The sequence below is a fragment of the Hyaena hyaena genome, unplaced genomic scaffold (genome assembly GCF_003009895.1).
Source record: "Hyaena hyaena isolate Hyena2069 unplaced genomic scaffold, ASM300989v1 scaffold_237, whole genome shotgun sequence".
Lineage (NCBI taxonomy): Eukaryota > Metazoa > Chordata > Mammalia > Carnivora > Hyaenidae > Hyaena > Hyaena hyaena.
In genome coordinates this window covers 1,403,154-1,428,888 of record NW_024080874.1, presented here as the reverse complement: position 1 = coordinate 1,428,888, position 25,735 = coordinate 1,403,154, and the positions used below count along the sequence as shown (strand labels likewise).

The 25,735-nt window shown below is 48.6% G+C and overlaps 1 protein-coding gene across 1 annotated transcript in view; it reads right to left on the bottom strand.

Moving 5' to 3' along the window:
* Nucleotides 1-24,916, bottom strand: part of EPHA10 (EPH receptor A10) — a 38,826-nt gene extending 13,910 nt beyond the window's left edge. The window contains exons 1-6 of the mRNA XM_039244490.1: nt 24,811-24,916; nt 22,602-22,666; nt 21,190-21,868; nt 15,132-15,287; nt 14,235-14,585; nt 455-588 (exon numbers count right to left, since the gene is read on the bottom strand). Of these exons, the coding sequence (XP_039100421.1) occupies nt 455-588; nt 14,235-14,585; nt 15,132-15,287; nt 21,190-21,868; nt 22,602-22,666; nt 24,811-24,916 (1,491 nt within the window). The remainder of the gene's footprint in view (nt 1-454; nt 589-14,234; nt 14,586-15,131; nt 15,288-21,189; nt 21,869-22,601; nt 22,667-24,810) is intronic.
* Nucleotides 24,917-25,735: the final 819 nt, after the last annotated feature.

The window sequence follows — 25,735 nt, the reverse complement described above, 5'->3', positions numbered from 1 at the left end:
GGGCGTTAAACACTGACCAGCACATGGTCAAGCCCCAGCAGAACACCTGACCTACCAATGTGCTCCCACCTCACACATTTTTGTACATTTCAAGAGTAAGGTATTTCTGCCTTCTTTTTCTTACAAAGGGCTGCAAATTGTATATGGTCCCGCCACACAGGATAGGGATCGGTACCCTAGAGAAAGCTCTTAGTCAGCTGCAAACACTAGGCAAAAGTGGTGACAATGGAGCTGATGACCAGTGAGGGCCAGAGAGGAGACAGCCGATGAGCAGTGGGGTCCATGCGCGGAGTGGAGGAGGGGACAGGAAGAAACTGAGACTGGCAAGCCACTTAGGAGCCCGGTGGATGTGCTCACAAGGAAAGTAAGAAGGGCTTTTGCCTCAAGGAGGTTGTGAAGAAAAGGACCACAGCCCCAGAATGTAGACCCAGGTCCCGCCCAGACCCCGTCTCACCTTCTCGTAGTATCGGATCTCATACTCCGTGCCGTTAGCCCCTGGAGCTCCGGCAGGGATGGGCTCCCGCCACGACAGAGACACACTCTGGGGCTCCACTCGGTCCCTGCGGATCTCATCCTCCTCCCAGGGCGCTGAAAGTAAGGAACACTCGGTTCTCGAAGTGAACCCACGGAGGGGCAGGGCCTGGGGGCTGGAAGGGCGGGGCATGCAGAGCGGGCAGGAAGGGCGGGGCGGGGCCAGAAGCTCCCGAGGGGCGGGGCCTGAGTTGTCTCGTCTTAGGACCAGAGGGAAAGGAGCCCACTCTCACCTCCCAGCAAGCGCCAAGCCACCCCCTGCACTCCAGCTGCCCTAGTGGTGGCTGCTTCTAATACCCCAGGCTCTTTCTACACTTCCTGTGGTTTGGAGTCATTAAAGAGCATAGGAGCAGGAAGACCACCCACTTAACTATTCTAATGGGCTGGTTAAGAGTTAAGATGCTAGACTGCCAGCTCAGAGCCTGTAGCCTGTTTCAGTCTGTGACTCCCTCTCTCTCTGACCCTCCCCTGCTTACGCTGTCTCTCTCTCTCTCCTAGAAATAAATAAAACATTTAAAAAAAATAAAAAAAAAAGAGTTAAGATGCTCGACACACACTAGGAATGGCAGGAAACTACCTCAATTTAATAAAGACCGTATGTGAAAAAGCCACCCCGAACATACTCAAGGTTGGAAAACTGAAAGCTTTTCCTTAAACATCAGGACAAAGGCAAGGACGTCCACTCTTAACACTTCTATTTAACATAGTACTCAAGTCCTAGCCAGAAAGCTTAGGCAAGAGAAAGAAAGAAAAGGCATTCAGATCGGAAAGAAGTAAAATTATTTCAGTCCACAGGTGACATAACCTTACATGTAGAAAATCCTAAAACTTCCACAAAAACACTGTTAAAATTAATAAACGAATACAGCAAAGTTGCAGGATACCAAGTCAACATGCAAAATCAGTCCCATTTCTACATACTAACAACGACCAATCCAAACAGGAAATTAAGAAAACAACCCCATTTACCACTGCAGCAACAAAGAATAAAATACTTAGGAATAAAGTTAACCAAAAATCAGAAAACACTGCTGAAAGAAATTAATGGAAAGAAGCCGTGTTTATGAAGTGGAAGGCTTAATACTATTAAAATGCCCATGCTACCCAGAGCAACTTACAAATCTAATTCAATTCCCAGAAAAATCCCAAAGTTGTTTTTTTTCAGAAACAGAAAAGAAATTCTAAAATTCATATGGAAAAGTCAAAGGACCATGAATAGCTATATGATCTTGAGAAAGAAAAACAAGTCTGCAGGCCTCACACTCTGACTTCAAAACACTGGAAATCCACCATAATCCAAACAGCTTGGTTCTGGTATAAAGACAGAAATGTGGACCAACTGAGCTGAATAGAATAGAGAGTCCAGGGGGCTCCTGGGTGGCTCAGTCAGTTAAGCGTCTGACTTCGGCTCAGGTCATGATCTCACAGTTCGTGGGTTCAAGCCCCACATTGAGCTCTGTGCTGACAGCTAGCTCAGAGCCTGGAGCCTGTTTCAGATTCAGTGTCTCCCTCTCTCTCTGACCCTCCCCTGCTCACACTGTCTCTCTCTCTCTCTCAGAAATAAATAAAACATTAAAAAAAAAAAAAGAATAGAGAGCCCAGAAATAAGCCCTCATTTATATGGTCAAACAATTTTTGATAGGGGTTCCGAGCCCACACAATGGCGAAAGGACAGTCCTTCCAACAAACAGTGCTGGGAAAACAGATTGTCCACATGCAAAAGAATGAACTTGGACCCTTACACCACATACAAAATTTAACATGAAATTAACTACAGACCTAAATGTAAAGGCTGGAACCATAAACACCTAGGAGGAAATATAAAGGAGAAGCTTCAGGCCATTAGATTTGGCAATGGTTTCTGAGATATGACACCAAAAGCACAGGAAATGAAAGCAAAAATAGACAAATGGGATCCCATCAAACTTAAAAACATCTGCACAGAAAAGGAAACAATCAACAAAATGAAAGGTAACCTATGAAACGGGAAAAAAAATATTTGTTAAGCGTACATCTGATAAGGGGTTAACACCCAAAATATATAAAGAACTCCTACAATTCAACAACAACAAACCTACAAAAACTCAATGTAAAAATGGGTAGAGAATATGAATATTTCTCCAAAGAAGACAGACCAAAGACCAATAAGCACATGAAAAGATGCCTAAAATCACTAATCATCAGGAAAATGCTGGTGAAAACCACAATGAGATATCATCTCAGATCTGTGAGGATGGCTACTGTCAAAAACAAAACAAAACAAAACAAAGCAGAAAATAAAAAGTATTGGCAAGGACATGGAGAAACTGGAATCCTGTGCATTGTTGGTGAGAATGTAAATTGGTGCAGCCACTATGGAAAACAGTATGGAGGTTTTCCAAAAAATTAAAAATAGAACTACCCTATGATCCAACAATCCCACGGCTGAGTATATATTCCAAGAAAATGCAAACACGATCTCAAAGAGATAGCTGCATTCTCATGTTCATTGCAACATTATTCACAATAGCCAAGACATGGAAATAACTTAAGTATCTGCTGATGGATGAATGAATAAAGAAAAGAAAACTATAAATATATAGGGATGTTATTCAGCCCATAAAAAAATAAATTCTGCCATCAGCAAAAACATGGGTGAACCCTGAGGGTGTTATTATGTTAAGTGAAAGAAGACAGACAAAGACAAATACTGCATGATCTCACTTATATGTAGAATCTAAAAGAGCCAAACTCATAGAAACAGAGTAGATTGGTGGTTGCCAAGGGCTAGGAGCCGGGGGAAATGGGAGATGTTGGTCAAAGGGCACAAACTTCCAGTGAGAAGACGAGTAAGTTCTAGAGATTGAACGTACAGCATGGTGACTCTGTAGTCAACAGTACTGTGTTGTAGGGGCACCTGGGTGGCTCAGTCCTTTAAGCTTTTGACTCCTGATCTCAGCTGAGGTCATGATCTCACAGTTTATGGGTTAGAGCCCCATATTGAGCTCTGTGCTGACAGTGAAGAGCCTACTTGGGATTCTCGCTCTCCCTTTCTCTCTGTCCCTTCTCCACTCACACACACACACTCTCTCAAAATAACTAAATAATAAAAATTAAAAAATAAATCTTAAAAGATAGCAATATTGTATACTTGGAGATTGCTAAGAGAGATCTTAAGTGTTCTCACTATACACACACACATACTTACACACAAAAGGTAACCACACACACTTACACACAAAAGATAATTACACTCACACATACTTACACACAAAAGATAACTACACACACACACACACACATACTTACACACAAAAGGTAACTATGTGAGGTGATGGATATGTTAACTAACCTTATCACGGAAATCATTCCACAATGTATACATATACCAGATCTACAGTGTACACCTGAGGGGCGCCTGGGTGGCTCAGTCGGTTGAGCATCCAACTTCGGCTCAGGTCATGATCTCGCGGTTCGTGGGTTTGAGACCCGCACTGGGCTCTGTGCTGACAGCTAGCTCAGAGCCTGGAGCCTGCTTCAGATTCTGTCTCTCCCTCTCTCTCTGTCCCTCCCCTGCTCGCACTGTCTCTCTCAAAAAATAAAAAACATAAAAAAAACCCACAATCAACAACAACAACAAAAAAAGTATACACCTCAAACTTACGCAGGCTATATGTCACTTATATCTCAATAAAGCTGGAGAGAGAAAAAAGAAAATGTGATATAGACATACAATGGAATATTATTCGGCCAGAAAAAGGAAATCCTGTCACACGTTACGACACGAAAGAACTTTGAGGACACAGTCCTCAGGAAGACAAATACCGCATGATTCCACTCATACGAGGTATCTAAAGTAATAAAACTTAGAAACGGAAAGTTGAATGGAGGTTTCCAGTCATCGAAAAGGAGTTGTTGTTCGATGGATATAAAGTATGAGTTTTATAAGACGAAAGAGTTCAGAGGCCTGTTGTACAATGAGGTGCATATAGTTAGCACTACATATCCCATACGCTTAAAAATGGGTAAGTTTGTAAATTTTACCTTCTACATTTCTTCCCCACCATAAAAAAAGTACAGATGCCCAGGTCACAACCTAATATAAGTAAATCATCTTTGTAGAAGAGGACTTAGGCATTAGTATCTTTTTTTTTTTTTTAATCTTCTCAGTGATTCCAATGTGCAGACAACTTTGAGAACCACTAGGCTAGATAATATCAAATGGACAGTAGTGACAAACAAAAAAGGCAATAATGCCTGATCTCGGGCGGGGCCCACCACGTTACCAGGAGGTAAAACCATGGCCTCGCTTTAGGTGTGTTGAGCAGAGGGGTTTCCAAGAGCAGATACTGGAAAGGCAGCTATATAGGTGGCTTCAGGGCTCACAAAAAGCGTCTGGGAATGAAATGGAGATCCAAGAGCCATCAGAGGGTGATTGGATGAAGCTTCCCACGATGAGGCACAGAAAGAAAGAAAGAAAAGCTTTGAGGAAACACGCATTTAATTTAAGAGGCAGGTTAAGGAAGAGGAGCTTGAAAATGTGGAGCCAGAGAGGCAGGAAAGCCAGGGGCAAATGAGATCACAGAAGCCCAGGGAAGAGAACATTTAAGAAGGTTCCCTCCTGACTCTCCTGGTTATTGGCTTCCAGTCCATAAGCAAGAGACTCAGTTTCCTCATGTGTAGAATGGAAACAATACTGACCTCACTAGGCTGGCTGGAAGAATTTTATAATGTAATGTATACAGAGAGCTTAGCACAGTATCTGACACAGAGCAAGAGCTCCTTGCAAGTTTACTAACAAGAGGAGCCACTGAGGGACACCTGGGTGGCTGAGTCAGTTAAGCGTCCAAAACGGCTAAGGTCATGATCTCGGGGTTTGAGAGTTCAAGCCCCGTGGTGGGCTCTGTGCTGACAGCTCAGAGCCTGAAGCCTCCTTCAGATTCTGTGTCTCCCCCTCTCTCTGCTCATGCGCTGTCTCTCTCTCTCAATAATAAATAAAAAAGTTAAAAAATTAAAACAAAAAAAACAAGAGGAGCCAGTGGTTGGCAGTGTCGTATGCTGAGAAGAGATCGGGGAAGACAAGGATTCAAAGTGCCCTCTGGCTTTAACAATGTAGAGGTTCCTGGTGACTTTGGTGGATTAAGGGGAAGTAGATGCCAGGTGGCTATGGGTCGAGGAAGTAAAGCAGGGCATATGCAGCTCACTCTTTGAAAAATGCATGAACATGGCTTCCAGTTTTAAATTTTTTTTTTTAATGTTTTATTTATTTCTAGGAGAGAGAGAGACAGCGCGAGTAGGGGAGGGTCAGAGAGAGAGGGAGTCACAGACTGAAACAGGCTCCAGGCTCTGAGCTGGCAGTCAGCACAGAGCCCGACGCAGGGCTCGAACCCACAAACCGCGAGATCATGACCCAAGCGAAAGTCGGACGCTTAACCGACTAAGCCACCCAGGTGCCCCAGAACATGGCTTCCGGTTTTAAATGGTAACCGTCTAGCAATCCCCCACTGCAGTCTCTTCCCAATTCTAATTAAAACATAAAGGTACGGAAAGAGTTGAAAACCGAGAATATCACCAAGAGCTAGTCCAGACAGCTGAAAGCCAGAATGGGGGAGATAAGCCACTCCACCTATGAGAAAGCCAGCACAACTGGATTGAAAAGTGCAATTGTAGCGAACCCCCAGGCTATGCTGCCCACAGAGTGACACTGTGTCCCATCCTAAAAATAACCTGAGAGATCTTTTATCCCTTCTCCCACTGTCTGACCCTTATAAAAAGGCAAGGTCTTTTGTCAACTGGACAACGCACAGCCATCACTCTCCTGCATAGTTGCTTTGGAGGAAAAGTGTTCTTCCCTATCCCCCAGGAGTGCCTCTCAGCCCAGGTCCACTGGGAGATGATGCTGTCAGAAGAGACGTGGGTTCTGGGGGAGAGGGGAGAGGAAGCAGGATGGCACAGCCCCTTGCAGATACAGATGGACAGCAGCGACAGGAAGAGGCTAGGAATGTCATTTTTTGGAGCTACATGTGTTGAAAGCATTAGATGGCCACGCAGAGGTAGAAGATGGTTCCACTTCGGCCCCACCGAGATATGTTAGATGAAAGCCTAACAAATCCTGAGACTGGAGCGGAAAACTGAGCTGAAGCAACTGCTCTCCTGCTGTAGACGGATCTGTGAGGAGATCCAGCCAGCGCCCATGGAGGGCCGAGAGCACAGCAGACACCAGTGGAAAACTTTTCAACAGCCGTGTCCCTTCCCTGCCTGTGGAGCCCCGCTTTTGATTCAGTCAGGGTCTACTGCCTCCCCCTGTGTGACTCAGGTTAACTCTGGTTGTTCTAAGGTAGCTGTGCGCACTCACTTCCTGTGCCAATGACCGGGCTCGGGCTTCTAATCCCGTTCTGGCAGACATAAGGAGAAATCAGCCAAAGGGAGGACGGACTCTGGGAAAGGTTTCTTGTTCTTAAAATGATACCTGTACGAAAGAAACAGTCCTTTGTTTCTGCTCTGGATGGTGTGGATGTGATGTCCGGAGCTGCTGCGGCCACCATGAGGGGGCCAGCCTATGTGACAAGGGAGGCACGGCACAGTAGGAAGACACAAAGAACCTGGGTCCTCGAGGACCCTGAGGAACTGCTGAATCATCCAGGCTCTGACTCCACTCTTACGCTAGCTGAGAAATCATTTTCAGTTCAACGTCAGCTGGATTGAGGTTTCTTGTTACTTGCAGCGGAAAGCCTCACAAACCAACCCAGAGGGCAATTCACACATGAGGTCTTTTTGGCACACACTAGCCACCTCCTTGTTCAAGAACAAGGAAAGAGAAAATGCCAAAAAAAAAAAAAAAAAATCAGGCAGGTGAGAAAAACATTTCAGAATAAATGAGTGGTAATATTATTTCTATAGATTCAGGAGGCGCCACTTCTTAAGAGGGATTGAGTACGACAGAGAAGCAAGAAATGCGACTGTCTGGCATCCTTGAGAAGATGAAAGAAAACACAGATGAAGGGACAACAGGTGGAGAAGAAAAAGCAAAAGATGAGGCGAGGTAAAGGCGGAGGAGGGAAGCGAGGAGGCCTGTGGGGAAACTACGAGTGTGTTAGCAGAACCGAAACATTTAAAAGAAAATGCATTGCAAATATAAGGAATGTTAATGAAATCACAAGCAGAAAGGAAATACAAAGTAGACAATAAGAAGGAAGTAGAATTGGGGGCGCCTGGGTGGCTCAGTCAGTTAAGTGTCCGACTTCGGCTCAGGTCACGATCTAACGATTCATGGGTTCGAGCCCCGCATCAGGCTCTGTGCAGACAGCTAGATCAGAGCCTGGAGCCTGTTTCAGATTCTGTGTCTCCCTCTCTTTGCCCCTTCCCTGCTCGTGCCCTCTCTCTCTCTCTAAGAATAAATAAACTCTAAAACATTTTTTAAAAATCAGAAAAAAGAAGGAAGTAGAATTGAACAATGTATGCAATTTATATGGAGAAAGTGAGAGAAAAACTACAGAACAAAAATAATACCCAATGCTTTAGGGTAGCCATGAAATAGTTAAAATGCTTCCCATATCTTCAACACAAAGAAAACTCAAGGACTACTTAAAAAAGGAAAAGTGGGAGGGGTCGCCTGGGTGGCTCAGTTGGTTGAGCATCTGACTTTAGATCAGGTCATGATGTCACAGCTCATGAGTTCGAGCCCCATGTCAGGCTCTATGCTGACGGCCCAGAGCCTGGAGCCTGCTTCCGATTCTGTGTCTCCCTCTTTCTCTCTGCCCCTCCCCCGCTCACACTCTGTCTCTCTCAAAAATAAATAACATTAAAAATTTTTTTTAAAACAGGAAAAGTTGTGCAAACCTCTTTCTCTAAGCATGGAGCAGTAAAATCAGAAACAAAAGAAAAGCAAATAACCCAGGAATTAAAACACGTTCTCTAAAACAAATTTAGGCAAAACTACAACATGAGAAGAAAACGTAGGTATAAATCCTCATGACTTTGAACCAGGCAGTGGTTTGTCAGATATGAAACCAAAGACACAGGCAACCAAAGACTTCATCAAAATTTAAAACCTGGAGCTTCAAAAGACACAACTCAGAGTGAAGGATAGGTGTCTGCCAGAGGCATGATGGGGAGATGGGCAAAGCAGGGAAAGGGGGTCAAAAGGCACAAACTTCCAGTTATAAAATAAGCAAGTCCTGGGGGTGTAATATACAGTGTGGTGACTATAGTTACTGAACTACGCTGTGTATTTGAAATTTGCTAAAAGAGTAGACCTCAAAATTTCTCATCACAAGAAAAAAAAATGTGTAACTGCGTGTGGAGATAGAAGTTACGTAGATTTACTACGGTGATCATTTCACAATATACATAAATATGACATGTTCTGTTGTACGAGAAACGAATATTAGGCTATATGTCAATCATACCTCGATTTTTTTTCCAAAAAGCGATGGACAACCCACAGAGTGGAAGAAAATATTTGTAAGTCATCTATTTGATGGGGGTTATATGTGGAATTGTGTTCCCCCTCCAAAGATACGGTGAGGTCCTAGCCCCCAGTACCTCTACAATGTGACTTCCTTTGAAATAGCGTCTTCACAGTGAGAATCAAGTTAAAATGAGGTCATTCAAGGGGGCCCTCATCCAATATGAAGGATGTCCTTATGAAAATCTGGACACAGAGACAGACACTCACAGAGGGGAGACTATATGAAGACGCACAGGGAGAAGAGGCCATGTGCCTGGAACAGGCATCTACAAGCAAAGGAAGACCAAGGACTGCCAGCAAACAGGAGGCTAGAAGCAGGGAAGGATCCTCTCCCGGAGCAGAGGGAGCACAGCCCTGCTGACCCCGTGCTTTCAGACTTCTGGCTTCCCGAAGTGTGAGACAAGAGATTTGTTTTAAGCCATCTAATTTTCGGTACTTTGTTATAAAAGTCCTAGAAAATGAACAAAGATCTAATACTCAGAATATATATTTCTTAATTTTTTTTTGAGAGTGTGAGCAGGGGAGGGGCAGAGCGAGAGGGAGACGCAGAATCCGAAACAGGCTCCAGGCTCCGAGCTGTCAGCGCAGAACCCGATGCGGGGCTGAAACTCACAAACCGCTAGATCATGACCTGAGCGGAAGTCGGGTGCCCCGCAGAATATATATATATTTTAAAAAGAGCTCATAACTCAATGGCAAAAAGGAAACCCAGGACATGAAGAGATGCTCACCATCTCTAGTCATTAAAGAAATGGAAATCCAGACCACAGGGAGATACCGCTTCACATCCACTAGAGGGGCTGTAATCAACAAAAACAGTAACAAGTGTTGGTGAGGCTGTGGAGAGACTGGAAGCCTCGAACAACGCTGGCGGGAAGGCAAAGTGGCCCTGCTGCTTTGGAAAACAGTTTGGCAGATCCACAAAAAGTTCCTTAGTTCCTCTAGAAGATAAAAAGCCACCGTATGTCTCAGTTCGAGAGGCTAGAAATCCTGGATCAAGATGCTTACAGATTTGTGGGGTTTTTTAACTATTTAAAACATTTTGTTAATGTTTATGTATTTTTGAGAGAGAGAGAGAGAGAGAGGAAAGAGAGAGAGAGAGTGAACAGGGGAGGGGCAGAGAGAAGGAGACAGATAGTCTGAAGCAGGCTCCAGGCTCCTAGCTGTCAGCACAGAGCCCAACACTGGGCTCAAACCCACACACTGTGAGATCATAACCCAAGTTGAAGTCAGATGCTTAACCGACTGAGCCCCCCAGGTGCCCCAAGATGCTTACAGATTTGTATCCACAGTACTCCTCCTGACCTACAGATGACATTTCTTGCTATGTCCCCTCTTGGCCTTCCTTTCGTGTGCACAGAGAGAACAGGGCAGCTCTGGTGTCTCTTCCTCTTCTGTAAGAACACCAGTCCTATGGGACCAGGGCCCCACCCTTATGATCTCATTAACCTTACTTACTTCCTTAAAGGCTCTAGCTCCAAATACAGTCACACTGGGAGTCAGGGCTTCAGCATTATGAATCTAGGGGAGACATAATTCAGTCTATAGCATCGTATGATATGACCCAGGAATTCCACTCCTACGTATATTCTCAAAAAAAGTGAAAACACGTTTCTACAAAAACGTGTACATGGGGATGGATAGCAGCATTAGTCGTGATAACCAAAAAGTAGAAACAGCCCAAAGCACGAACGGATGAATGGATAAACAAAATTGTGGTATACAATGGAATATGAGTCAGCCATATAAAGGGATAATATACTGATGCATGTGATGACACGGATAAACCTGGAAAACATTATGCTAACCAAACAACAAAAAAAGGCAGACACAAAAGTTCACATGTTGTATAATCCCATGTATATGAAATGCCCAGAGTAATCAAACCTACAGGGACAGGAAATACAGCAGTGGTTTGTAGGTTAGTAGGAGGGGGTGGGAGGAATGGAAAGTAACTATTAATGGGTTTCTTTTGGGGGTGATGAAAATGTGGACTGAATAACCATGTGAATATGTGAAAAAGCACCGAATTATATACAGTTTAAAAGGTATGTGAAAATTTAGGGTATGTAAATATCTACCAAAAAAGTGACAATACTAATGAGATATATTATGCATAAAAACATACGCGATGTGACCAAAGATATTCTCAGAGGAAAATTCATAGGCTTAAAATATTAAAATAAAACTAAGCACTGAACTAATCTTAAAAAAAAAAAAAGGCTTCAGGAAAGCAAGAGGACGGTTTTAATAAAGATAAAATCACAAACGACAAAAGTACAAGACACTGGAATTGATTAATTCGAGAACTGATAGTCATAACCAGTAAAATAAACTCCCAGCAAGGATAAGTAATTAAAAAGAAATCACAAGCACATAACATGAAGAAAGAAAAGGCAGTTACTACAGATACTGAGGAAAATTTTAAAATGTACATGTCTAGGCTACTGAATTAGAAAAATATCAAAATATTTGCTATGAAAACACAAATTAATAAAACTCATTCAAGGAGTATGGAAAAGATTGGGAGTATCATTAAAGTTTCCCCCAAAGAGAGTGCAGGTCCCTAAGAGCAGTTCTGGATGCCTTCAAAGGATGATAATTATGCTATTTAAATTGTTCCACAGCAGAGAAAAAGAAGAGATTTTCCCTGATGCTTTTTCCAAAGCCAGCAAAACTTGACAAATGTAAAACTTCACAAAGAACACAATAAAAAAAACCACTAATCTCTCATAAATGTACATGGGAAAATATTAAAATATAAACAAATTAACTCAGCAAAATATTAGAAGAATAATATACCCATATTCAGTAGGGTATAATCTAGGAACACAAAAAAAACTCACACTGAAAAATCCATGAATAGAATTCATCATGCCAATAGGTTAAAGGAGAAAAATCGTTTGGTCATCTTGAAAAATGCTTAAAAAGCATTTTATAAAATTAATATTCCTTTTTTTTTTTTTTTTGCAAGTTCAATAAAAAAATGAAAGCATTCTGGGGCACCTGGGTGGCTCAGTGGGTTAAGCGTCCAACTTCAGCTCAGGTCATGATCTTGTGGTTCTTGAGTTCAAGTCCCACATCAGGCTCTGTGCTAACAGCTCAGAGCCTGGAACCTGGTTCAGATTCTGTGTCTCCTTCTCTCCCTGCCCCTCCCCTGCTCACATTCCGTCTCTGTCTCTCTCTCAGAAATAAATAAGCATTTAAAAAAATTTTTTTTTTAGTGAAAACATTCTAGGGCCAGGGCCTGTGGTTGACAGACCTGAGTTCAAAGATGAGTGTCTACTACTAGCTGGATGACTTTGGACAATTCGCCTGTCCTCTTAGGCCCCAGCTTCTTCATTTGAAAGATGATTAGGGGCGCCTGGCTGGCTCAGTCGGAAGAGCGTGTGGCTCTTGATCTTGGGGTCGCAAGTTCGAGCCCCACATTGGTGTAGAGGTTACTTAAATATTTTTAAAAATGAAAGATGACTATCATTCCATTTAAATGAATGAATGTAGAAAATCGTATCACACAAGCACCAGTGCCAAACACAGAGCAGCACTCAATCAGTGGAAGCCTAGTATTTTTATTAATAAAAGGAAACAGTATCTCAACATGATTTTTAAATCCATCTATATCAAAATAGGATGTTAATATGAAATACTAGCTAAAAATCTCGTATCACATATATTATACAAAAGGGATTTTAGAGTAGATAGTTCTAGATATGGATATAAAGACAGGAAAAAATGTGGAAGGATACACTCTAAGATAGTAATAGTTGTATATCTGCATAATAGGATTATGGGTGCTTTTTTTCTTTTTCAATATTGATTTTTTTTCATGTAAATGCAATAGCAAATGTTAAGTCATAACCGAGATAGTAAAAAACAGAGCAAAACTGTTATTCCAAAAAAACCCCAGACAAATTGGAAATCTCTCCAAAAGGCAGAGAAAATAGATTAAGAGCTAAAAATGATAAGGGGGGGGGGGGACAAGATTTGAGAATCAGAAAATGGATGTACAACCTAGGGCTTAGAAAGATTCTTAAGGGAGATATTGGAGCTATCAGAAATTCTAGTCAAAGCAATAACTGAAAAAAAGTTTTTCCCAGGAATACAAAAAATATGTGCAGATCACAAGTTTTACTATGTGCCAGCCAAGCTCCAGGATAAGAGTTCAATATTGGTTAAGTTTCATTTTCACTAGTAGGTGAAAGGATTACACACACACACACAAAGCCTACTTACACAGAACAGAAATTACCCTGCCCTCAGACTTCTCGGCAATACAACTGCCAGAATATAGGGAAGCAGAGTCACACCAATCACATCTCAGATACGAAAAGGCTCAGAAACCACACCGCTCACTTTCTTGCAAAGGATACTTGAGGGATTCCGTGCAGGTGCACCCCAGCTGGGTGAAAGACAAACCAAAAGTAATTTCTGAGAGTGGAGTAGGTGTAGCATAAAAGGAGTCTAGGTCATCATTTACTCCTCTCTAGTGCTGACTCAGAAATGTGACCGCTAGGGCGCCTGGGTGGCTTAGTCGGTTAAGCGTCTGACTTTCGCTTAGGTCATGATCTCGCGGTTCGTGGGTTCGAGCCCCGCGTCGGGCTCTGTGCTAACTGCCAGCTCAGAGCCTGGAGCCTATTTTCAGAGTCTGTGTCTCCCTCTCTCTCTGACCCTCCCCTGCTCACGCTGTCTCTCTCTCTCTCTCTCCTAGAAATAAATTTAAAAAAAAAAATGTGACCGCTATTGGAGTGACTTTTAGCGTCCCTCAAGTCTGACCCTAAGTGCTTCCTTGCTCTTTTCCGGGGCCAGGAAAGAGAATGGCTGATGCTGCAGGGATGGAGGCTGGGGGACACAGGACAGAAACCCTCCTTCTGAGACAGTAAAGGAGGAGAGACAATTCTGCCCTTCCTGCTGAAATTTTCGGAAAGGGGGAGCAAAAGATTGCGGGGCTCTCGGCTCTCTCCCCTGGGAGATGAGACGCAGGGCGGCTGCGAGCTGGGTGCGGTGCCAGGCTCTCTGCGAGGTCGGGAGCAGGGGCGCCCAGTGGCTCCCGCAGACTCCCGGAAACTCCCGCAACCGCTCTGGCCCGGCGGCGCCGAGTCACCCGCGTCCTCAGTAAACGCCCCCCCCGGGGCCCTCGGGCAGAGCTGGCCGTCTGCGGGGGTCCCCGCGGTCAGGGACGTGAGTGGGGGGCTTCGCCTGCGGGGGAAGACGCGGGGAGCCCCCTCTAAGCCCCGAGGGGCGCGGGCGGCCTTACCCCCGGGCCCGGTGGACACGGTGACCTGCGCGTAGGTGGCTCCCGCGGCGGCAGCCGGGCCCGACACGCCGTTGAGCGCCGCCACGCGCACGGTGTAGCGCGCCCCGGGCCGCAGGTGGAGCAGCGTGGCGGCGCGCTCCCGCAGCCCGGCCTGGCGCGGCACGAAGGCCACGCGCGGCCCGCACGGCTCGCACGCGCCCGCCGGGCCCTCGCGGCCACAGCGCAGGCACAGCAGCGAGTACGTGACGTCCGAGCGGCCGCCCGAGTCGGCGGGCGGCAGCCAGCGCAGCCTCAGCGCCAGCGGCGAGCGGCTCAGGCTGTACTGCAGGTCCCGCGGCGCCGACGGCGGCCCTGGGGGGGCGGGGGGGGGGAGTGCGCCGTCAGCCGGGCGAGCCGGGGTGGGGGGAGGTCAGCGACAGGGGCAGGGGCAGAAGGGGCTTGGAGGAGGTGGGGGAGGGAGTGGGGGTAACTGAGGCCATTAATGGGGGAGAGACGGAAGGGGGCGTGGGGGCCAGGGAGGTGGGGGAGGTTAGTGGGCAGACGTGGGGATGCAGGGCGCAGCACAGAGTGTGAGCGGCGGGAGCCCCCCTCCGGCTGGGGCGCAACGTGAAGTGAGGGCGGCTGGGGGCAGTCCACTCCACGACGGGGGGGGGGGGGGGGGGGGGGCGCCTGGCCTCAGACCTCTGTCGTCTGGACTCTTGTCCTGGTTCTTACAACTCAAGGCCCGGCCCCCGGCCCCACCCCTGGCTCCCCTCCCTCCACCCAGCCGGCTCAGTCGCTGACCCCCACGCCCTTCCCCACGCTCCCCAGTGCGGAGCCCCTGTCCTCAGCAACCCCTCCCCCACGCCTTTATTGACTCCCCCCCCACCTCCGAAGGCCTTCCGGAGGAGCACTCACGGGTGCAGGAGGCCGACGGCGGGTCGGTGGGCGAGCGTGCGTAGCTGTCCTGGCACACGCAGAACGTGGAGGCGTTTTCCAGGGCCCGGCTGTGCTCTGGGCACGGGGAGCAGAGTGGCCGGCGCGAGGACAACTTGTAAAACCCTGGGGGACAGGCTGCGGGGCGGAGCTACGTGAGGAGGTGTCTCCTCCACAGCTTCTCTCTCCCCCCACCTTCTGCCTGCCCCATTAGCGTGAGTTCGAGTGCTGGAACTGTGCCCAGAAGGGGGTCTCAGCTAGTCCAGTACTGCCCTAGAGGGGAGGGGGGGGCAGTTCCTGACTTAACCCAGTCTACCTAACCCTTAGTGAGCGCTTAGTGGGTGCAGAACACTAGCTCATTTTACCTTTAATAATTCATTTAATCCTTCCAACAGTCTGTGAGGTGTGTCCTTTATTCTCATTTTTTAAATGAGGAAACTAGGGCTCAGAGAGGTTCAGTAACTCGCCCAGTGTCCCACAGCTAATAAATGGTGGGATTCCAGCCCAAGCAGACAGGTTTCAGAGCCCGCAACATGTGCTGCTCTAATGCCCACTGGAAGAAAAGAAGCCAAACTCTCCAGTCATGATGTGAGGCCAGAAGAGAGATGCCTCCAAGGGGTATTTCACAGCTACCCAGGGACAGACACCCACACGCTCCCAGTGACACACACTCACACACTGTTGTTGTCAGAGCCCATCCTCCCACCACTACAATTCGGGGCGGGGGGGGGGGGGGGGGGCGGTTCGTGGCATCACAAATCCGCAACTGCTGCACTTGTTTCCAGTTTGAAAGTGGAGCCAGCCAGGTGTGGGGGCGGACGGGGGGAGTAGACAGAAGGAAGGGGAAGTCTCCCTACTTCTGGTCTGGACACTCTCCCCCGTTACTTTGCTTCTGTCACATCTCTGGCCTCACCCAGCGCGCAGGTTGTGAAGAGTGCAGGCTTTTTATATCTGAGCAACCTGGGTTCACGCCTGGGTTGTACCACTTATTTGCTGTTGGCCTTGGGCAAATTGGTTGACCTCTCTGAGCCTCTCATAGAATACCCACCTCAGAAAGGTTGTGGGACGATTAACTGAGATGAAGTGTAAGCCGCTTAGCCCGGCACAGACAACATGTACACAACAGTGGTAGTAATTACTATTCCTCCATCACAGGCCTGAAGTGGAAACGCTAAACACCCACTCGAAAAAAAATGTCTCCCCAGCTGGGCCAGGTGGGAGGGAGGCAGTGGCTCCTGGCCCTCCCCTGGGGAGTCTGGGTGGGTCTCACCTCCCTCCCTACCCCCACCTGGTTGTCTTTCTAGTTTGGCTGGGTCTGGAAGGCTGACTGCTCTCCAGCCCCAAGAAGACACAGTACAAGCCCTCAGGGAGAATGTTTAGCTTGTCTGGGAGAAGAGGGGAGTGAGCTGCAGGCTCCCGTTATCTGGAAGGCTTAGGCTTTGAGGTTCCACCCTACTGAGTCCTGGGCAACACAGCTTTGGGCAGGGCCTGTAAAGTTCCAGAGGCTTTGGAGATACCTGCCTTCAGAACAGAGCATGGCGCTCACCAACATGGTGGCAGCAGTCCCCGCTGGGACTCCGACAGCCTGGATTCCGGTGTTAGCTCTGCCACTGCCAATGCCTCCCTGGCCTCAAGAAACCATCAGTCAAGTGGGGACAATAACCATGGCCTGCCAACCTCTGTTGTGAAGTCCGAGCGGAGACCTGTCTTAGAGGGTCTCCCAGCAGTAGGGAAAAGTAGCAGAGGCTTCCTTTCTCTGCGTATTTGGGGACATCTGCTGTCCCAGAGACGTGTGTCCCATCAGAGACCGCAGTGGTTAGCTCTGCTTTGACAGGCTGTGTTTAGAAGAGGTCTGTGTGGAGGGGCAGACTCTTGAGAGCCTCTCTCTTGACTGCGGGTCCCTCCCTCTCTTCCTCAAGGTCAGAGCCAAATGTCAGAGATCACCCAGTTCAACCCCTGCTGGCTGCGTCCTTCAGTACCCCTCCTAGTGGTAGCCACAGTCTCCACTTAGAAATGGGGAGCCCACCTTCTTCTGAGGCTGCCTCTGCTGACCAGCGCCAGCAGTGAGAAGGGGCTTCCCTATGTTGGGTCCAGATAAGCCTCTCTGTCTGTAACCCCCTCTCGTGCCACCCCATCACAGGGTCTCTGTGTGCCCTGGGGAGCCTTAGAGAGCATATCTGCTTGGGCCCCCCTGCTCCAGGGCACTCCTGCAGAGATTGGAAGATGCAGGTTTTACACCCTGATCCCTCCCACCCCCCTGAAACCCTAGTGACTGGGGCAGGGTAAATAAAAGAGAGGAACAAAAGAGAGAGAGAAGATCTTTGTTCTATGCCCTCCACATCTGTCTACCTTTAGAGAAGGCTCTGTACTTAGCTGTAGAAGGCCCTGGAAGGTCTCCACTTTGTGAACACAAACCTGACCATCTCACTTCCCTTCTTAAAACCTGCCTCCCCAGTCCCGACCACCCCACCCTTGCCATACTGAACTCTTTCCGTCGCACCTCTGGCTCTTGTCCTATAATGTTTCACACCTCTTCTCTCCCGGCAAATTCCTGTGTTTCTCCAGAACCCAGTTCAAAATAATACCTCCCTTACAAAATAAAAATAAAAATAAATGGAAAAATAAAAAAGAGAAGAAACAGAATAAAAAAATGACCTCCCATGTGAAGCTCTCCCTGGCTTCCTCCCCAGCTCCCCACTCCCCAAGGCAGAGCTGACACCACTACATGTGGCTTTTGTCTGGTCTCAGTTTAAGTCAGAAGTGGGTTCCTGACTGGATTCCAGACTGGGTTCCTGAGTGTGTGTGTGTGTGTGTGTGTGTGTGTGTGTGTGATTGCCCACGGTGTGTATCCAAACCCCCACCTCCAGAGTCATTCATTGGATGATTTATTTTTTAGCATCTACTATGAGTCAGGTGCTCTGGTGCTAGGATCTAGAGATAGAGTAAATAAAAGAGAACAGGACCCTACTGTCCACTGGTACAGATGCCCTCCTCCCACTTCACAGGGAGAAGAGAGGCTGTCAGATGGTAATTCCCTCAATGTCTGGCCATCAAACCCACAAACCTCCATCTATACTCATCTTCCCTCTCCCCCTTCCTTCTAGGCCTAGAGGAGGGGATGAGCCACTTCCTGTTGGAGGCCTCCAGCCCCTTCTCCTTCACTCTGGATCCTGCCTCCTTCTCCTCCTCCCCGACTATCTTCCATCAGTCATATGGTTCCTAATTCTTCTTATATTGCTCCTTCTCTACTGCTTCTTCCCATTGACAGAACAAAGGAATGGAGTAGTAAAAGGGGCCCACTTAGGGTACAGGCAGGAAGGGCATCATGTCCAGAGTATTAAAAAATAATAAAACTGATGAAAACAAGGCCTGATCTTAGTTAGCAACAAGTGTCAGCAATTCTAAACCACATCAGTGATAAAATACATCCCCCTGGGGCAGACCACTCCCACCACCCCCTGCTTGGTGCCCCATTGGCTCCTTCCCTCAGCATATAAATAAACAAGGCTCCTATCTACAGTCAAAATCTTCTCTCAACCCAATGTCTCCCTCAGGATAACTCCCCCCTCTCCTCCGCTTTCAAATCCAGCCTTCCAGAGAGTTGTGTACATTCCCTGACTCTAGCTCCTCATCTTCCTTCATTCCGCAGCCTACTGGCATTACTCAACAGAAACTGCTTTTGCCAGGGCCACCAAGCGGACGTTGTCCAAACCTCCTCACCTTACCTGACTGTTCACCGACACCGTAAGCTGTTCCCTCCTGGATCCCTCTACCTCCTTTGGCTGCCATGAAATAACACTCTCCTAGATCTCTCCCAGCCTCTGATTCTCCCTCAAGGTCCTTTTCTATGGGCTTTGATTCTTCGACTCCCCCTTATGTCCTTAAATACCGCTGTTCTGTGAGACTTCATCATTGGCCCTTCTTGCTTCTTACCTCACCTTGGTCTGTCCCAACCACAACCACATCTTCAAGTATCATCTCTCTATTGCTGAGCTCCAGACTCACTTTCTAGCTACCTCCACTTGATGCACCACAGGCATCATAAATTCGGTGTCCATCAGCGTCTTGTGTTCTCTACCCCAGCTAATGATCCCCTGTCCATCTAATCCTCGAGAAGTGTATGAGTCAAAAAGGACTCCTTTCCTGCTGCGTCGCATGGTCACCAAATGCTGTGGAGGCTGTTTTATGATCACATCCATCCTCACCTCCCAGTGACCTCTGCTACTGCCTTAGTTCAGACTTCTCGCTCTTTCTCCGGGATTGTTGTCCCATCTTCCTCCTTATCTGCCCTTTAATCCTTCCTTCCTCAATTCTTTCTTTGTAATTACAGCTTGAGTGTTCTTTTGAAAATACCAAACTGAACATGTCGGATCCCTGCTTCAAAGCCTCCCATTGATCGACAACGTATAGTCTAAGCTCTTTATCCTAAAGTTCAAGACCTTCATGATTTGTCCCTGCCCCTCTCCAGCCCCATCACCCCTCACACCCCCAAATGCCCTCTGCCCCCTGCCCCAATCATGCTCCATTCCCTCCTGCCTCCATGCTTCAGCAGACAATCTCTTAAGTCAGAATGCTTTTAGCTGCCTGGAAGAAAGGCTTTCTCATTGTCTCTCTCCACACTTAGAATCGGGTTCTCCCTTCTCCAGGCTTCCTCAACTCTCTGTTGATATGTATCACACCCTATGGTAACCACTCCTTCACTCAATATATTTCCATTGGGCACTTACCATATCCTGTTATGGATACTGGGACTGCTAAGATGTGATACAACCATTGCCTGAGGTCAGTTCCTAGCCCAGTGGTGGAAACACGCATAAGTAGATCACTGCATACCATAGGGTGAGTGCAGAAATAGAGATTGCAGTCAACTGTCCTGAATTTTTTTTAAGCAAGAAGTAGAGGTTGTAATGGGTGCTGGAGACCAGAAGTGGATCCTAACCCTACTTAGAGAGTTCAGGAAGGCTCATACCCCCAAGTCCCTTACTAATCCATAAATTCCCATTGGGAAAGTGATGGTGACACTCATCTGAATATATATAATAAACCCTCCCTAAATGCATTTGGTAAGTTCTCAATTCATACTGAATGGACAATTGAACAAAGGAGTGAGATTACGTTTAGTCATTTCCTCTTCTGTCTTCCCACTACTGTATTAATCCCTCCATTAGATCACATAGCGCCTTGTTGTGATTTTAAAATTTTTATGTTTTTCATCTATAGGGCTTCTGAAGAGTTGAGATTATGCCTGAATCGTTTCTGTTGTCCTGGTACCCAGAAAAGGACATGGCTTAGCAGAAGCATCACTTGATCTTTCTACACTAAGGGCACACATCTATACCTTACCCTCAGTCCTCAGAGCCACAGAAAGGGGAGAAAAGGAGAGGTCTGGTCCCGGTGCCCACACAGACCTGAGAACCCAACAGAGCCCCCACATGAAGGGTCTCCCTCAGGAGCACATTGACTCATAGTTCAGAGAGTTGGGTGGCATCTTAGTAGTCATCTAGTGCAACCTCCCAATCTTCCTCCCCAGCTCAAGAATCCCCCTGCCAGCCTCTGACTTGCATATCATCAGTGACAGGGAGCTCAGTATTATGTAACCAATTCCCCTAGTCCATAGCCAGTAGAGTTGGGCTGCTGTATTGTCCTTCTTTATGCATAAGGGAGGCAGCATGGGCAAATCTCGTTCAAACCCTGGTTCCCCATTTACTAACTTTGCAAGTGAGGTGTTAATCTCTCTGAGCCTCCATTTCCTCATCTGTGGAATAGGGATACTGGTGACTTGCTTTATTGCCAAGAATAAATGAGACACCCTTTGTGGGGTGTTTATCACAGTGCCTGAAATATGAGCTCCTAATGCCCCCTTACATGGAGTCAAATTCACCTCCTAGTAACCGCATTCAGTGGTCCTGGCTGGACCCACTGGAAAGCTCCACAGAAGGTCAGGACTTCTCCTCCTCCTCCTGCCTGTTTGACACACTCTCTCCCAGTTGCCCCCTGCGGTGCTGCACTCCCACGCCACACCCCCTCGTCCGCTGAATACCTTCACAGATGTCACCGCGTTCCTGGAATCCCGCACTGCAGCTGCAGCGGCCCACCGGCACCAGCCACTCACCGTCAGCGCCACAGTGCATGCGCGGGGGGCTGCCGGGCTCCCCTTCTGAGTGCGCCACGCACGTCCCCGTCACCTCCACCAGCGTGGAGAAGGCACTCTCAGCTGCGGTGGCTGGGAATGCCGCCAGGCCCCTCACCGTGGCGCGGCACTGCTTGTAGTAGACGCGCACAGACACCAGCGCGACGCATGCGCCCACGTCCTGAAAGGCCAGGTGGAAACCCCGCCGGCTGAGCGGACCGATCTCGCGCACCTCTGTGTTCAGCTTCATCTTGCGCTCGCCCAGGTCGCCCTGCGTGAAGCTTTCATCTGCAGCGATTGTATCGATCTTGCGGGGCCGGCTGCCACCTGGGCGGGAACGACCGCGGCCCAGGTCAGCCTCTGTCTCCAGGTAGTAGACGTTGAAAGTCTCCTTGCAGGTGCCCGCGGCGCCCGGGATGCTGCTGCAGTCGCGCAGTGTGAACTGCAGCTCCACGAAGATGCGCTGCCCGCGGCCACGGCTGATCCAGCCAGTTTGCAGCCAGTTGTCCTGGTTGGGCTCCAGCACGTTGCACACCTGGTATGTGCGGATCGGACGGTCGTGCTCATCCACGCCGCTGATCTCCTCCCACTGGGGAGAACAGAGATGTGGGAAGCTCAGAGCCAAGGCGCCCCCAGGAGGTGGAGCCCTGGTGGTGGCTAAAGCTGAAAACCCCCTTCCCCTCTTCTCGCATTCCACTTCCCACCCCACCCCACCCCCACTCCCCTGAAACTATAAGATGCAGAGCTGGGAGAATCGTTGGAGTCCAATCCATGATTTTATAGGCGGGGAAGCTGAGGCTCCGGAAAGAGTGATTTGACTGGATATGAACATCGAATGAGCAGCAGAGCTGGGAATGGTGTCTGAAGTCTCCTGGTTCTCCACCAGGTGGGTGCCCACTCGGGGACCAGGCTGCAGTCACACAGCCACATCTCCCCACGCGCACCCCAAGTTTCCAAGCCACTTTTAGCATTTTAAATTCTTGCTTGTTCTATCAATCCATCAATCAACAACACTGCTTGGAGGGTCTGCTATGCACAAGACACTGTCCAGTGTTGGCTCATCTAGATGACATATTTCTGTTGCTAGACACAGTTGGTTTTCCCCTCACTATCTCTCTCTCTCTCTCTCTCTTTTTCTTTTCTTCTTGGACTGACTGAAGACTCAACGTTTTCTAATAGGGCACTCTGGCTTGAAGCCAGTGCTGCTGGAGACCACATGCTCTGAGGAGCATTTTCATCTGCTGTAACCACAAAGAGCTAAAGGAATTGAGTCCCAGACCACCAGAAGATTCCCGGGACAGGGAGAGAAAGGTTACACTTACCCCATTACTTGGCAGTGCAGTCCAGCCCAACTCAGCCTGCGAGGCTTTGGAATCCAGGAGGATGACTAGGGAGAGGAAGAACAGAGATGTCAGAAAGCCAGAAGGTCAGGAAGGTGGGAGGGACCTTTGATGAGTTCGTTGTAAATTTACTGAGGGGACAGAGACAATTTTTCCCCACCCCATACATTCCCATGAAGGCGTGGGGTATGGGTAACTAATGCAGAATAATTAGTCAAGGAGCCTGTATCAATTTCCTGTAGTTGCTGTAACAAATTATCACACTGTGGCTTCAAATATCAATTACTTATTCTCTTACAGTTCTGGAGGTCAGAAGTTGGAAATTAATTTCTTTTTTTTTTATTTTTTTAATGTTTTATTTATTTCTAGGAGAGAGAGAGAGACAGCGTGAGCAGGGGAGGGTCAGAGAGAGAGGGAGTCACAGACTGAAACAGGCTCCAGGCTCTGAGCCGGCAGTCAGCACAGAGCCCGACGCGGGGCTCGAACCCACGAATCGCGAGATCATGACCTAAGCGAAAGTCGGACGCTTAACCGACTAAGCCACCCAGGCGCCCCGGAAATTAATTTCATTGGTTGGGCTGGCAACAGGACTGGTTCCATCCTTAGGTTCAGAGGGGAGAATCCATTTACTTGAATTTTTCAGCTTCTGGTGGCCACCTGGATTCCTTGGCTTGTGGCATCCTCCTCCATCTGCAAAGTGCTTCATTCCAACCCTCCTGCGATCAAGTTGCCTTCTCTGACTGACTCCTTCTGCATCCCTCTTACAAGGACCATTGTGATTACATTGGGGCCGTCCAAATAATCCATGATAATCTCTCCATCTCAGGATCCCTAACCACATCTGCAAAGTCTTTTGCATTTACAGTAAGATTGACAGGTTCTGGGGATTAATTAGGGTGTGGACATATTTGGGAGTCATTATTCAGCGTGGCACAGAGTTCATGGAAGTACTCTTAAGACTGGCTCTAAGAAGGGGGTGGTGGTGTCAGTGAGCCCCCTTTTCCGCCTTCTTAGGCTCCCTAATTACAACTCCCTAAATTACAACTATATGTCAAGAAGATGTAGAAGGTGAACATATTAGAGGATTTCTACATACATCCGGAATTCATTTATACTCAGGGGCTCTTCTGAGGTCTGAAGTCACCAGGGATGGAAGAGACTAGAACCTTCTTAGTTTGACTCTTAGAGGCTCTGGGAAAAATGAGTGGACTCTGCCAGAAGCAGGAGAAATGAAAATTTCTTCTCTCCTTCTGCTGTTAGTATTGGTCCCAAAGAAGCACTGGTCTGGACGGCACAGCAGCAGCTCAGAGACAGGAGCCCAGGCCATCTTGAAGTCTTGGAAGATTACAAATCTAGAGCTTAAGCAAGGGGGTGGGGCTCCAAGGTGAGGGTTTCTAAGAGGGTTGGCTCCAGAGGCATCCGTGACACTAGGCAGGACCGCCGACAGCTTCCCGATTTTGTTTTAACTGACAGCACATTGGAATTGCATATTGGCGTCAGAGATCCGGCGCCTCAACTCCCCCCCCCCACACCCGCCCGCCGCCAGCGCTTTAGATTCCAGCTCTTCAGGATTCTAGACCTGGATATGACGCCTCTGGGTTCAGCTGAGTGTACAGCTCCCCCAAATCCAGAGGCCAGACGCGGGCCCTGGTACCGCAGGCAGCTCCACAAGCCGCGCGGACCGCTTCGGGTAGTCTACGCTCCAAATTCAGCACTGCGGACAGCTCCCGCGCCCGCACGTCGGGCTGCTCCGGACCCAGCCATCCCTCCCCTGCCAGCGCTCCACCTCCTGCCTCGCGGTTCGGGCTTCATCCCGTCGTCCTGTACTCCGATCTCACCTCCACGTCTCCCTGTCTCCTCTGCTCTCTTCATCTCCCCGCCCCCACACCTCCCACCTCCAGTCGCTCAGCCTGTCCGTCTCACCGGCCCCTGAATCGCAGCCTCTGGCTCTCACGATTCCTGGTCTCTTCCCTCCCCAGCCTCCCAGGTCTCCAGCCCGATCTCCTGAGCTACCTTTGCTCAGCTACCTTTTTCTCTGCCTCTTTAGTTCTTTGCTTCCTGCTGCCCGCTTGCCTCAAACCCCAATACAGACTCCAGTCTCTCTATATGATTCCTTCCCTCAGAACCCCAGTTCTCCAGCCTCCTATCTTTTGGCATTCCAAGCTCCAAGAACAGCCACCAGCCGCCTCACCTTCCTCGGCGATGCCGGGCCTCCCTGGTCCCAAAACCAACGCCAGACAGAGCGGCATCAGGCAGACGAACAGGCGCAGCGGATGTGGGCCGGCGCCGGTCTCCATGGTCCGCAGACCGAGCTGTCAGTGCGGCGGCGGCTCAAGCCGCGCCAGCCCCAGCACCGCTGAGCAGTGCCCGGCGACCCCGGCTCCTTCTGGGGGCGGGATCTCGCTGGTGACCATCATCCACGGGGACCAATCACTAGGCACCACCGCGGGAGGTCCACCAATCGCCGACAGCAGAAGGTGGAGGGGTGGAGTTTCATAGGCCAGGGGCGGAACGGCGAAATGGAGGGGGGAATGAAGGGGTCCCGCCAATCTCCAAACGTGGGGGTGGGTAGCGCTGAGCGCTGGTCTGGTTCCTGGGGAGAAGGAAGAGCCGGCGACGAAGGCCCGGAGCGCAAAACCTTAGCCTCTCATTCCGGAGAAGTAGACAATGTGGGCGTGGCTTAAAGAGAGGCGAACCTCGGGGAGGCCGCGACACTTGCAGCCTCTGAGCTAGGCTGGAAGATCCCTTGTTCCCAGGACTTGCAAGGGGTTTTGAAGCCTGATGTCCTGACCCCAAGCTCTGGCTCCTGTATCTACCTGCCCTTGGCTTCTTTCTGTGTCTGAGGCTCCTGGTGTCTCATGGCTCGATCCCGCCCCCTTCTCTCCTCGCCCTCCTCCTCACACAACACACACATGCACACACACACACCGGCAGAAGGAAGGGCTAAGCCTGACCCTGGGAGCTACTCTAGGAAAGAGAGCGAAGTGGGAGACGGAGTCCCACCCTACCAGCCCCACTTGCGAGGTTGGGAAACCATGTGGACGCCAGGATGGGGCGGTGGTAGATTTTGCATGAACGATTGGTTCCTTAGGTTCTTGCCCCTGCTGCCAGGACAC